The sequence below is a fragment of the Danio aesculapii genome, chromosome 25 (assembly GCF_903798145.1).
Source record: "Danio aesculapii chromosome 25, fDanAes4.1, whole genome shotgun sequence".
Lineage (NCBI taxonomy): Eukaryota > Metazoa > Chordata > Actinopteri > Cypriniformes > Danionidae > Danio > Danio aesculapii.
Window position 1 is genome coordinate 5961258 of NC_079459.1, and position 14584 is coordinate 5975841.

General features: G+C 40.6%; 1 protein-coding gene across 1 annotated transcript in view; it reads left to right on the forward strand.

Annotated features, from left to right (window-relative positions):
- The window catches only part of lamb4 (laminin, beta 4), a 65652-nt gene that overhangs the window by 21134 nt on the left and 29934 nt on the right, over positions 1 to 14584 (forward strand). Inside the window, exons 12-19 of the mRNA XM_056451468.1 lie at positions 2343 to 2531; positions 2696 to 2851; positions 3426 to 3538; positions 3619 to 3698; positions 3783 to 3915; positions 9337 to 9627; positions 10855 to 11040; positions 11137 to 11246. Of these exons, the coding sequence (XP_056307443.1) occupies positions 2343 to 2531; positions 2696 to 2851; positions 3426 to 3538; positions 3619 to 3698; positions 3783 to 3915; positions 9337 to 9627; positions 10855 to 11040; positions 11137 to 11246 (1258 nt within the window). The remainder of the gene's footprint in view (positions 1 to 2342; positions 2532 to 2695; positions 2852 to 3425; positions 3539 to 3618; positions 3699 to 3782; positions 3916 to 9336; positions 9628 to 10854; positions 11041 to 11136; positions 11247 to 14584) is intronic.

The window sequence follows — 14584 nt, forward strand, 5'->3', positions numbered from 1 at the left end:
TTGGTCCAACCCTGCTTCCACACACTTACCTTTGAGTTTTAAACAAGCCTGAAGGACTCAATTCGTTTGATCAGGTGTGTTTGATAAGAATTAAAGCTAAACTGTGCAGAGCACAATTTGACACCTGTGCTATTGGGACTTTCTCAAATGTGAAACTTTTGAGCAGCTTCTAGAATTATTTGCGGGAGTACCACCTTTTTGCTGTGTTTCTGAAAACGCTGTTTGGGGAAACTAAATTAGCTGTTACTTCAAAGCAGGGCCTAATACAGCAGGAACTACCGTTCGTGAATGCTGATTGTGTGAATTCATGTGATTGAAGGACAGTGTTAAGATAGTGTATTATGGTATTATATCTGCATTCCATCTCCATAATCATAAAACACATAACACAAAGAGAATACATCTTCAGTCACAGTGTCCTCCATCATTTGTCTTCCATCACAGGCGTTGATTCTGTTGAATGCAGCACTTGATGTCACTCTTGGACAGTTTGAATCACTTAAGAGTTTCTTGTGATGGTGTGAATGCAACCAGGAAAATGGTCTGTTCGGAAATTAGTTCTCAGGAAACCAGGCTTAGTGGCTAGCAAGGTTATTTTAGTAGGCCTAAACAAAAAGTAAGACTAAAACTATAGGTTAAAAAAAGATTTTTGTTAAGTTAACAGAAATAAAACTGATAGATGAAAAAGTATAACGAAATCAAAAGAACAACAGTCACTAAAACACTAACTGAAAATATATATAATTTGCAAAAAATGTAATTGTCTTCAGAATTAATAGTAACTAGGCATTTTAACTACATTTATTATCTTTAATATAAAGAAGTCTGTCTGATTTCATTAGATATTTTTGCTTTTCAAGCTGCATTTATATTGAGAACTAAGAGGTTTGCACAAGAGTTAATGGAAACTGTGCAAACATTAAACTTAGAAATGTGCTCACAAAATAAAAACTGAACTAAAACTAACAAAACCATTAATGAAACAATCAAAACCTAGCCCGAAATTCAATTCATCTTTATTTGTATAGTGCTTTTACAATGTAGATTGTGTCAAAGCAGCTTCACGTAGAAGATCATAGTAAATTGAAGCAGTGTCAGTTCAGTTTTCACAGTTAAGGTTAAGTTCTGAAGTTTAGCTCAGTTCAGTGTGGTTTAACAATCACTACTGAGAGTTCAAACACTGAAGAGCAAATCCATCGATGCGCAGCTCTACAGATCCCGAACTATGCAAACCAATGGCGACAGCGGCGAGGAAAAAACTTCACCAGTTGGCAAAAGTGAAGATTTAAAAAACCTCGAGAGAAACCAGGTTCAGTTGGGCACGACCATTTCTCCTATGGCCAAACGTCTTGTGCAGAGCTGCTGTCTAGGCGCTGGAGAAGCTGGACGTCAGCGAGACTCGTCTGTCCCTGGAGCGTCACAGGAATCAGTCCCATGCTGTCCACTCCTCCATGACCACCACAGTAGCTGCTCAGGATACGGCCTGGTCCAGGATTATGGAAACCTTGGGATCATCTCGTCGCTGGTCTTGGATCGAATCAGTGGCGCTGCATCGTCTCTGAGGGCCTCAGGATGAGTATCCCCAGGTGGAAATAGAGAATAAAGAGAATAATTAGCGTAGCTGCTGTTCATAGTGTATATAAGCGAGATGTAAAACCTGCGTGGAGCACATTCATGTATCATACCGCTAAGTGATGCACTGAGTGTATCGACCCCCTTTAATCGACTTTGCTGTTCTAGGTACTACCAGATGTACAGAGAATTTTAAATAGCATTGAATTACAACCACAACCATATCACCCTGCCACCCAAGACCGGTTGCTCACTGATGCTAAGCTGGGCTGAGTCTGGTTAGCACCTAGATGGGAGACCACATGGGAAAACTAGGCTGCTGTTGGAAGTGGTGAGGCCAGCAGGGGGCACTCAACCTGTGGCCTGAGTAAGTCCTAAAGCCCCAGTATAGTGAAGGGGACACTATAACATCATTATGAGCACTTTCGGATGAGACATTGCACAGAGCTCCTGATTAAACATCCCAAGGCTCTTCTTGTAAAGAGTATGGGTGTAATTCCAGCATCCTGACCAACTTCCCTTTATCTGCCCTTACCCATCACCACACACTGGAGAGACCCCCTCGCATGGTTGGAAAGTGCTTTGGGAGTATGGCAATGCACAATAAATGTGTTATATTTAGTTCTATATGAGTTCCTGTAATTACCTGATGCGAAAGCCCATTATATCACAACATTGAAGAGTTTTTTAACTTCTGTTTCATGCTAACATTAAACACACTTAGTATACCAATAAAAAAGCTCTGTGTAAATCCCTCTTTAATGTTCTAGGTTGTAACTGTCATGGCCATTCAGAGAAGTGTCACTTTGAGTTAGCGCGATATCTAGCCACTGGTGGGGTTAGCGGTGGTGTGTGTGATGACTGCAGGAACAACCGCATTGGACCTCAGTGTGAGCTCTGCGGGCCGTTTTACTACCAGGACCCTCAGCGCTCTGTGGATGACCCTTACGCTTGTATATGTGAGTTACCTGGTGAAAAAGTGCCAAAAAAATTATTCTATACTTAGAAATGATTCTTCAGTATGTCTTTCATTGTTGTGCTCTCAAATAATTTCATTCAGGTTGAAAATGTACTGTGAAAAAGGAATCCCACATATCTCTATTTTGTCCTATTTTATGTGCAGCTTGTGACTGTGATTCTGATGGGTCGGTGGACCGTGGTCTGTGTGATCCAGTGACTGGCCAGTGTGTGTGTAAACAGAACGTTGAAGGAGAGCAATGCGACCGCTGCAAGTTTGGGTTTTACGGATTCAGCCGGGACGATCCTAGTGGCTGCCAGTGTAAGTGTTGATTCACCAACAGAAGGGCTTTTCACAGCTAAAATATGTAACCCTGGGTCATTTTAAACCCAAAGTAATCATAATTAACCGGGGATTACCAATGATGTTTCACACAGTGCAATCCTGAACCGTGTTAGTGTTCTCATTTGCTGTGTCAATGTCAGTGAACACAGTGTGCACCCTGCTCATGTTATATATTGGCTACTGCTAATATGAATGGACTGTTCTACAGTTGCATTTTCTGTCACAATTGACACTGTTCCCTTCAAATCCTGAGATTTGTGCACCATGAGTTGTTTTCATAATTGTCTGAAGCAGGTTAATATAATGGATGCATCAATCCATTGCACATGTTTGGCACCACAGTGCAGGGTTACCAGCTCAAACATGGTGCTAATGCTGCTCCAGAACAGGGTTTTATAACTACTATGACTACATAACTATTAAAAAGCAGAGCTAACCCCAATTGTAAATTCTTCTATGTGCAAAACATTTATTTTTGGAGTTGAAAAATGGAATAACAAGTTAAATGCATTCTGAAAATCCTAAATTCAAAGTATTTATACTTATCAAGTGTGCAGGTGTAATTTCCTGGGAACGATACAAGTGGGCAACCCTTGCGATCCGACAACAGGAAGGTGTATGTGTGAGCATTTCGCTTACGGCCCACAGTGTGATCAGTGTCTGGTGAGTTAAACCTCTCAATCAGACCATAGCACATAACCATAAATGAATTACACTTTAATATTTGATTCCCACTTTTCCAGCCAGGTTACTGGGGTCTGGGAAACACAGTATATGGCTGCATACCCTGCAACTGTGACATTGGAGGGGCGCTGAAAACAGAGTAAGTTACTATGGTTTTCAATCTACAGTACATTACAAATATTTGATAAATTGGTTACAAGATGGTATGTGTATATCCACATAGATGTTCCCCGCTTGATGGCCAGTGTAAATGCAGGCCTAACATGGTAGGCCAAAAATGTAGTGATCCGGCTCCTGGATATTTCCTTGCCCCTCTTGATTTCTACATCTATGAGGCTGAGAACGCAGCACCTCTGGTAAGAGGCCATGACTGGTCGGATGTGATTTTTTTTGACACTACAACATGACAATCACCGAATTTTACATAACAATGCCCATTCACAATGTACGACACATCATGATCAACGGTAAGCACGTCATGATCTTGCCAAGTACAATGTGATCCTGGATTAAGATCTATGTTTATCCTGGAACAAATCTATTCCTTACCCCTAAACCCAATAATTGTTGGATAACAAACATGTAGAAGTGCATAAACCTAACCGTAAGCCTAAACTGTAAACATATCTCTTAATTCAGATTGGCTGACTGGAATGTTGTTCCAGGATCAGCATAGATCTTAATCCAGGAACATGTCCTACTTGGTGAAATTAGGTTAATTGGAGTTGACGATAACCCTTACAAAAAATAACTGCAGTAAACAGAAGTAAAACTGCAGTACAACTGTAGTACAACAGCAGTATAAAGAAGTATAACTGCAGTAAAATTAAGAACTTCAGTACTTCAGTTGTATTGCAGTAAATGTACTGCAGTTGGTTGTATTGCAGTAATACTGCAGTATACTTACTTAATGCAGATTTCGTGTCCAAAAAACTGCCCTTTTCAGAAGTTAAAGAGCCCATATTATGGGTTTTTGAAAATGCCCTTCCATGTAGTGTGTAACACAGCTCTAAGTGAAGTGAAATATCCAGCTAAGGCTTAAATCTGTAAGTGTACAGTGTTTAAAACTATTGATTCATCTATAAAAGAGTCGACTCATAGTGCTTCAAACGAGTCGCCTTGATAACGAGTCATTAGGTGTTTCGCGATGACGCAGCCACAAAACACAAGCCTCGCCAGTAGTTACGCGCACAAACCAGGGAGATTTGAAACCTGCGGCCCCGCCCACTAACACAGAAAAAACACTAGACACACACACACAGACGCCGCCGGTCCAATGAAGTCACGCTGTGCTCAGATGGATAATATTGACAGTCTCTACCCAAAGATGAGTTGTTAACCTGGTACAGTACACGCGGTTACTCTTTATATTCTCTTATCGCATGTAAGCCACGTTAAAAACGCGACGCGTGCCGCTTTGTTTACGGATTTAACGTTAAAGGCTTTTGTGAGCTCGCGTTCCACTGCCGTTTGTCGTTGCTATGGCGATCGATCGTAAGCTAGGAGACAGGAGACTCGTGTCACTTTCCCTAGTTCTTCTGAGGAGCGTTGTGTGTGTGTGTGTGTGTGTGTGTGTGTGTGTGTGTGTGTGTGTGTGTGTGTGAGAGAGAGAGAGAGAGAGAGACTCGCGTCGCTTTCCCTAGTTCTTCTGAGGAGCGTTGTGTGTGTGTGTGAGAGAGAGAGAGAGAGAGACTCGCGTCGCTTTCCCTAGTTTTTCTGAGGAGCGTTGTGTGTGTGTGTGTGTGAGAGAGAGAGAGAGAGAGAGAGAGAGAGAGAGAGAGAGAGAGAGAGAGAGAGACTCGCGTCGCTTTCCCTAGTTCTTCTGAGGAGCGTTGTGTGTGTGTGAGAGAGAGAGAGAGAGAGGGAGAGGGAGAGAGAGAGACTCGCGTCGATCTCCCCAGTTCTTCTGAGGAGGGTTGTGTGTGTGTGTGAAAAAAGCCTTACACTTTGAAGCGCGTGTGCACTGTGACTACTTTTATATAGTTGATTACCAGCTGGGCATTTCACTCTGTCTCGTGCTGAAGCCTGTCACTGTCGACCAATCGCAGCAGGCTGTCATCGGTCCAATCAGCGCAGATTAGCTTCGCGCTGAGGAGGGGGTTGGGAACAAATGAATCGCTGAACGATTCATATGGGAGTCGTTGGGATAATTAGGTAAAAATAAATGCAGATTATAAGACCATCAAAGTGTTTTATGACCTTGCATGCATATTAGACTGTTGTTGGAGACCCTTACAACCTAAATATGACCCTATTTCATGTATAATATGGGCTCTTTAACTAAAACTGCAGTATTCCTTTAAAAACTGCAGTATTCTTTAAAAAATGGCAGTAATTGTTTGTAAGGGAAGGGTCATGATGGTTCGGTATCAGCCAACATTGAGCCATCGGTTAATATCAGTCAGGTTTGTTTTTTGGCGTATTCCTAATGTTCTAGCTGTGATTGGGTGAAGCAAATTAGGCAGTGCATCAAAATAAAAGCTGTGGAAAAAAAGGAGATGAAAGTGAGCAAAGAATTCAAAGGCACAGACAGAAGGTCGTTGTGATGTAACTCCATCTTACCTGAGAATTTCAGTATGCGGATATTTTCAAAACAACACAACACTGACGGCCTTTGACACTGTTAGTTCTTTGAAGTCATCTAGGTGTGTCACTGCCTTAACAGACAATTTGTCAGGTTTTGTAGGATCAATGCGTTACCCCTGACAGTGTCTGTTAGCTGACACTTGTTGTCAGCAATTGAACACTGAATCCATATTTACCAGGACATGGAATAGTTATCTGCATTGGTTGGCGTCTGTCAATGTAGTGTGAATTGGCCTTAAGACATCAACAGTGCATCTACTCAACTGCAATTTTGGAAATTTTAGTTTTGCATTTTTAAGATTGGCTAAGATGTCATGCCATGATGCATCAGTCTTCAGTCTTGATTTGCATATGTATACATGGATGTCAATAAAATTAAATAAGGGTTTTTATTCAGTTCAACAGCAGTTCATGACTGTAAGTCAAGGTCAATAATATCAGATAATTTTTTGAGACAAGATAAGATTTACATTGAACAATATATCAAAATACTTAAAGTTTCTAAGTAATTGTACCTGCACTGTAAAAAATGGTTAGATGATTTGACTCAATGTTGAGACAAATATGGACAAACCCAACCATTGGGTCAAAAAGCAACATTTAAATTTAATTGAAAAATTAACTTTATGTTCGGTTTGTCCATATTTGTCTCAAAATTGGCTTATGACAAGCCAGCAACATTTTTTAGAGTGTGTTTTCAACAAAGTTGGGTGTAACTAGGGCTTATTTTGTCCCCGAACAAGCCAGATCCGCCACCTCTGAAATCTGATCCGGCACCTCATTTTACCGATCCCCCTCTTCAATCGCCCTCCTCCCCGTCCTCTGTTCACTTTCACTTTCTTCCGCGACTCCCTAACCCTCTTCACTTTCGTCCGCGACACCCCTCCACCATCCACTGCCTCTCCTTAACTTTAACTTTCTAAGATGTGTGTACCTGCACTGTAAAAAATGATAAGTTGTTGTGACTCAATGTTAAGTGAAAAATGGACAAACCCAACCATTGGGTCAAAAAGCATCATTTAAATTTAATTGAACGTGTTCCACAGTAACGCATTACTGTAATCTAATTAAATTTTTGAGGAATGCGGTATGTAACGAATGACATTTTACATGTATGTCATTTGATTACAGTTACTAAAGTCAATGTAATGGCGTTACTAACGTTACAAATATAATATTTAGAAGAAACAAATGCTTCCTTTAAATCATGTTTTCTGCTGCAGCATCAGTTAATAATCATGTGCTTTTAAACTGCTGGAGAACGAGCTGAAATAGCTGCTGTCGAGAGCGGCGGCTCCTTCAAGTGGAAATACAGACATTACTTTGATTTCATTGAGCGTATAAACTAAAATATTGTTAAGAAATGCAGTCTATGTCCAGTCTAAAGAACTTTCGACTGCTTTTAACTCGACCAACTTGTTCAAGCATTTAACCAGAAAGCCTTCTAATGGCTCGTTTCCACTGACTAGTACAGAACGGTACAGGTCGGTACGGGTCACCTTTATCAGGCTTGCGTTTCCACTGCTAAAATGGTACTTGTTTGGTGGGCGTGGTGTACGACAGAAAGTTTCAGTCAACATCATTTTCGCTCGAGAAAATGTCAAAGTAAAACTCTGCGGGTCGCTCACATATCATATGAGAAGCACTTCTCACAAAACAGATGCACACATAAATACTTCTGCATAAATGTTTATTACTAACTTTTCTATGAACATGATTTGATTATAACTGCAGATCAATGACTGCAATTATATAAAATAAAAAAATAACATATATGAACACATACGGACCCTGACAGTCTCCAATATGTAACCAATTACAGAAAAACTACACACAGCAGACATTTAGTCCTTATTTAGGTTCAAAATCATCAATCCGTGTTCATAATAGTCCAAAAAGTGATGATAATAGTTAAACATGGCAGTTTGTTCACGTTTGCTGAAAAATAATGTGCTCCTTTTTTCTGGCTTCTCCTTTGTTTCTTGTCACTCTTGTGTTTGTCAGTTTCTGACAGGATCGGGTTTCAAAAGCACGTCAATAATCAAGTGCACGTTATCATCATGAGCTCAAGAAGTTTGTTATTTCAAATATAGACGCGCGGCGTGCGCAAGCAAGAAAGCGAAACCGCTCGCGCTTCAAACTGGCTCGTAAAAAACTACGGGGCACAGGGTAAAATCTGCTCTTCTTCTTGGCTTTGTGACTGTTCATCAAGACGACGATAAGGTTTGTTTGAGTCCAGGTCGACCACGGCTCGTTATTATATGTATATATAATTACGCTTTAATCTCTCGGCTGTGTATTTAAGACATGCCAGTTCCTTTGTTTTCATTATGGCTTGTTGCGTGAGTGAATGGCGTATCTCTGTAAACCAATAGGGTTCAGCTGCGCGTCTAGCTCCACCTTTTGGTACCCTTTCTCGTGTTTTGGTACCTATTCGAAAGGGTGCCGAAAAAGTGGCTCAGTGGAAACGGGCCATAAAACAATACTTGTCACCAAGGAGGACACCGGCGCCCAGAAACACAGCGGCCCAACTCAGCCTAAATTGGCTAAATTGGATGTTTGTGCAGGATCGGGAGTGAAGGTATCTTCTGAATGTGAAGAGAAGTGTAGCTGCTTATGTAACTGTTCACATATCGCGACTTTTGCACAGAACACTGCAGTGCTTTTTCATACTATCCATGTCAGTGGTTACAGGTATCCATGTCCTTGAGATTCTTCAAGTATTTCTTCATGCCCTGCGTGTTAAAAAACGAAGAAAAAAAAGACAAATGGGTTTGGAACAAGTAAATTAAGAGAGAATTTTAAATTTTGGGCAAACTATCTCTTCAGCTCTTTTGAATATGTCAAGCTGCTGTGATCAACCCATTGTAATGTTTTTCAGTGAATATTAAATTACTGAAAGCTGCTGTATAATTTGTATTTCTATAGGTATATTTTATGTTTTAAAAGTAACTTCAAAGTAAAGTAATTAGTAATCTGATTACCTTTTACATGAAGTAATTAGTAATGTAATCAGATTACAATTTTTGAGTAGTAATCAGTAACTTGTAATTGATTACTTTTTAAAAGTTACTTACCCAACACTGTATTAAACCACAACATTTCATCAATTTCTAATGTTTAATTTAAATGTAAGGTACATTAAATAAGAAAAAAGTACACACTACATCTTCTACTCTTTGCTCCCACAGGCGGTAATTTCTCCTTTTATAGGTCCCCCTCCAGTTGTATACCCCACTGAACTGATACCTGAACGACCAACCAAGCTTCCTCTCTGCGCACCCGCTCCGAAACCCAGCCCAGTACCTTATAGAGAACAAACAACAGTGCGACCATCTCCAGCCCCATACAACCCCCATGTCACGCTGCCCATGTGTGAGCACTACTTCAGACAGAGGGGTTATGATTTTCAGATCAGTAACGGAAGACTTGTGGTGGTCAAGCGTGAGAAAAGGCAAACTCGAAGACGAAGACAAGGCCAGGTAAGGCTCTTAATGACTTGTATTTATAATCTACACTCACCGGTCACTTTATTAGGTACACCTGTCCAACTGTTCATTAACGCAAATTTCTAATCAGCCAATCACATGGCAGCAACTCAATGCAATTAGGCATGTAGACATGGTGATGATTTGCTGCAGTTCAAACTGAGCATCAGAATGGGGAAGAAAGGTGATTTAAGTGACCTTGAAGGTGGCTTGGTTGTTGGTGCCAGACGGGCTGATCTGAGTATTTCAGAAACTGCTGATCTACTGGGATTTTCACGTACAACTATCTCTAGGGTTTACAGAGAATGGTCTAAAAAAGAGAAAATATCCCGTGAGCGGCAGTTCTGTGGGCACAAATGCCTTGTTGATGCCAGAGGTCAGAGGAGAATGGCCAGACTGGTTCCAGCTGATATAAAGGCAACAGTAATTTAAATAACCACTCGTTTAAACCGAGGTATGCAGAAGAGCATCTCTGAACGCACAACACGTCCAACCTTACACCAGGGACACTCCTGTCTAAGAACATGAAACTGAAGTTACAATTCATACAGGCTCACCAAAATTGGATAATAGAAGATTGGATTGCCTGGAACGTTTAACTCGATTGCCAGAACTCAATCCAATAGAGCACCTTTGAGATGTGGCGGAACGGGAGATTCGCATCATGGATGTGCAGCTGACAAATCTGTAGCAACTGTGTGATGCTATCATGTCAATATGGAGCAAAATCTCTGAGGGATATTTCCAGTACCTTGTTGAATCTATGCTACAAATGATTAAGGCAGTTCTGAAGACAAAAGCAGGTCCAAAACAGTACTAGTAAAGTGTACCTAATAAAGTGACTGGTGAGTGTATGTATATAATGTATTTATATCTCGGATCAAATAAGTTGCTCCTTGTTGTTCCATGTTCCTGCCTAAAATGTAAAGGAGATAGGGCTTTCTCTGTTGAAGCTTCAAGACTCTGGAAAGATCGGGCTATAAAATCTTCTCCAACACTAGCTTTATTTCAGAGTATGCTAAAAACGTACTTGTTTTCTATTGCTTTTAAAAAGGTGTAAATTTTGCCTCTTTTAGGATTTGTTTCCATTTCTCATTGTTGTTTTCTTTTTCTGTACAGCACTTTGGTTCCCCATGTGGTGTTGAAAGTGCTTTATATTTAAATTGAGTTGAGTTCAGTATAATAGTATGTGATTGTCTTACTATGGCTGTTCCCGTGCAGAGGACAATCCCCTTTGAACCAGGCTCACCTCTTCAGATCATTCTGCGTCAACGTGCCAATGAACAGTCTGTCACGTGGACTGGATTGGGTTTTGTGCGAGTTCAGGATGGAGCTGGACTTAGATTTACTGTCAGCAACATTCCAGCAACTCTTGACTATTATGTAGTTGTCCGCTACGAACCAGAGGTCAGCCAGTCTTTTTGTTCAGTATTTAAATATGATGTTTGTTTGAGATGTTCTGGTCCATTTCACGTTTTTGTTTTCTCAACATTATCTTTGCAGTCCACTGATGATTGGACAGCTATTGTGAGCATTTTATCTTTTGGATCAGGGGATGAACGGTGTCCGAATGACCCATCCAACAAAATGTTTACTCTTCCTGCCTCTGGAAGGTGAGAAGGTTATACAGTATTTTTGCATGTATTTAATGGCTATTTTAGTACGTTTTGTTGATTGCCAGTTTAGTAATGGTACAAACCTAAATTCATTGTTCATTCATTGTTTAGTTGTATGTCATTCTAGACTACAATGTTTTAAAGTTTTTTGTTGTAACTTTTTTTCATCACACAGTCAAAGGTTTCTGGTTGAATGTTGTTGCTGACACTATTAACATCATACCTGCCAACACTTCCATTTCTACCGAGAGTCTCTTGTATTTCAGACCCATCTCCCGCCACCCTCCCATTTTGTTATTTCTACCAGAAAGACTCAGGCGGCGGATAAACGTTTTAACATTTCTTGAGAAAGCATAAAACATTGCAATTTCAGTTGCTGTCCTTTGTGTGTAGTCCTTTGGCCCAAGCCCTGTCGATGATGCAGGTCTCGTGAAGACCTGGCAAATACTGCCTGAAGATGAAGGCAGGGTGGAGCCAACTGAGAACGGGGCCCAACCTGGTGGTGGCGGGGAGGATGGAGGGAACTTAGGCTACGTCACCTATTAACAATGAAGGAAATTGTTTAGACGGCTGATTTATATAACCCGCTTGATCATTATTGACTGAATTGATAATTATGAAGAATGACGTAGAATTAGAGTCTTCCTTGTTGAACCTTTGCCGAAGCTTACATTTGTCCTGGAATTTCACCCCCTTGGTCCTCAACTTTTTGGTACAGTCTTTAACACCCCAGAGTTGCCAACTTTGGTATAGTATCCAATCAAAACGGCCGCTTGAAGCCTGTTGCATAGTACAGTTAATTACCTGGTTCCCATCTGTGTTATTCAGACACCTCACTCCCGACACCAAACCCTGCTCCCTGGTCTCCCTGAGTTTCATATAAAATGTTGGCAGGTATGATTAACATACACTATATTATGTAACTATGTTCAAAGAGGTGGTGCAGAGTGTTTTTTAAGGCTTGGTTGAGTTATAGGGTGCAAAACAATGTGTGCTAGTGCTTCATTCATGTTAAATCACTTTATTTTTTCACATACATTATTTTATTCTAACAGGAAAACAACTATCACATTTCCTGATTCCTTTGAAGGCCCGTCTTCAATGAGCTCTGACTGGTCAGCTAACCTAATGTGTTTTGCGAATCGGATCGATGAAACTTGAGAGCTCTCTCATCCTCCATATTCAGAATTGATCCTGATACGTCTAGAAAAGCAATCAAAAATATTTTCAAAACAGTTCATCTGGCTTCAGTGGTTCAAATGTGATAATATGAAGCTCCAAGAACACTTTTGGGTGACGTGAAACAGTTGTTTCGACACAGTGCCGAGGTCCCGAAGCACAAGTGTTTCAAAACACTGCACTAAAGTATGATCAGAAACACTAAGGTTACATGACTAAGGCGATTCAAAATACCCAGGTCACGTGACTAAAGTGATTAGAAACACACAGGTCACATGTTTAAAGTGATTTAAAACACCAAGGTCACGTGACTAAGGTGATTCAAAATACAGGTCATGTGACTAAAGTGTTTCTAAACACCAGGTTACATGACTAAAATGATTAGAAACACACAGGTCACATGTTTAAAGTGATTTAAAACAACAAGGTCACGTGACTAAGGTGATTCAAAACACAAAGGTCGCATGTTTAAAGTGATTCAAAACACCCAGGTCACGTGACTAAAGTGATTAAAAACACACAAGTCACGTGACTAAAGTGATTCAAAACACAGAGGTCACGTCACTAAGGTGATTCAAAACACAAAGGTCATGTGACTAAAGTGTTTCGAAACACCAGGTCACAAGACTAAAGTGATCCAAAACACAGAGGTCACGTGACTAAGGTGATTAGAAACAGACAGGTCATGTGACTAAAGTGATTCGAAACACCAGGTCACGTGACTAAGGTGATTAGAAACACACAGGTCACATGACTAAAGTGACTCAAAACACAGGTCACGTGACTAAGGTGATTCAAAACACAAAGATCATGTGACAGGAGTGTTTCGAAACACCAGGTCACGTGACTAAAGAGATTCAAAGCATCAGACATCTCAGAAGCATTTTGACACCTGGCAAATCTGCGTTTGATTGACAGGGCTTGGAAAACCAGTGGACAGTGCTTCTGCACAGATTAACTGGGCTGCTAATGGCCCGAGCTTGAATCCCGACGTGTACAAATACTCTGAAATTATGACTTGATGTATTTTAATAATGTTACGTTTTTATGACCAAAACATTACATATTTATTCACAAAGTGTTCATTCCCATATCAGACCAATGTTAAAACAAAACACATTACAAGAACAGAGCATTTAAAAACTTCTATAGCTGCATCACCCTGGATTCGAACCCATTATCTCAACATGCCAGTCAGGAACACTCTCCGCTTCACTAAATCAATTGAAACTGCAACTCTACAATGTGGTGTTTAATACGCTTATTTCACGCGGCCACCATTTTAAAACACGAAAGCGAGGCTGCGTTGGGAAGAAACCCGGAAGTATAGGATCAGCACTGTAAACATTGCAGCAACATGCTGTGTACTATAAACCTCCAGCTGTTGCCACAATTTCAAAATGCAGATATGGTGTAAACATCACTTTAATATCATTCAGTTCAGTTAACAAAAACAATTAAAACAATTAAACAATTAAAAGCATATTAGGCATCAAACAACATTACAATCTCTTTAGGAGTAATACGCCCAAGTGTCCTCCTAGGCTTCAGCTCATGGGAGCAGTTAAACACCATGGGGACGCTTCCCAGCTTCAATCTATGTAACCCAGTGAGCGATAAAACAATACAGTCCACTGTAGCACACCCCTGTGATCTCTATAATAGTGTTGTCCCGGTACGTCCAATTCCCGCTAACATTTAAGCGCCGCTGAGCGCGCTCTTAAACACCGCTGATTTACCTTAGTATTGTCTAGTGCTCTACAGAAATGACCGTGATTGGCCGTGAAGGTCATCAGTTCACCATTCTTCACCGAGTGCAAACACAGATACACGGACATTGGAGCGTTTAAAGCTGTTAAGATCCGTCGATTCATCAGCGGATCGCTCGTTTGTGTTTGTGCTCGTTAAACATCGGTGAAGTGCAATGAACTGATGACCTTCACGGCCAATCCTAGTCATTTCTGTTGAGCACGTGAACACAATGGCAAATCAGCGCTGTTTAAGAACGCCATCAACAGTGCTTAAATGTTAACGGGGAATGGATGTTTTTTTTAAATTTTCAGTACCGAAATTCAGTTTTGTGACATGTCTAATATAGTAAAAGAATCAGCTCATTAACTTGAGTTTGATAAATGGCATCAAAAATGTGTGTTTGG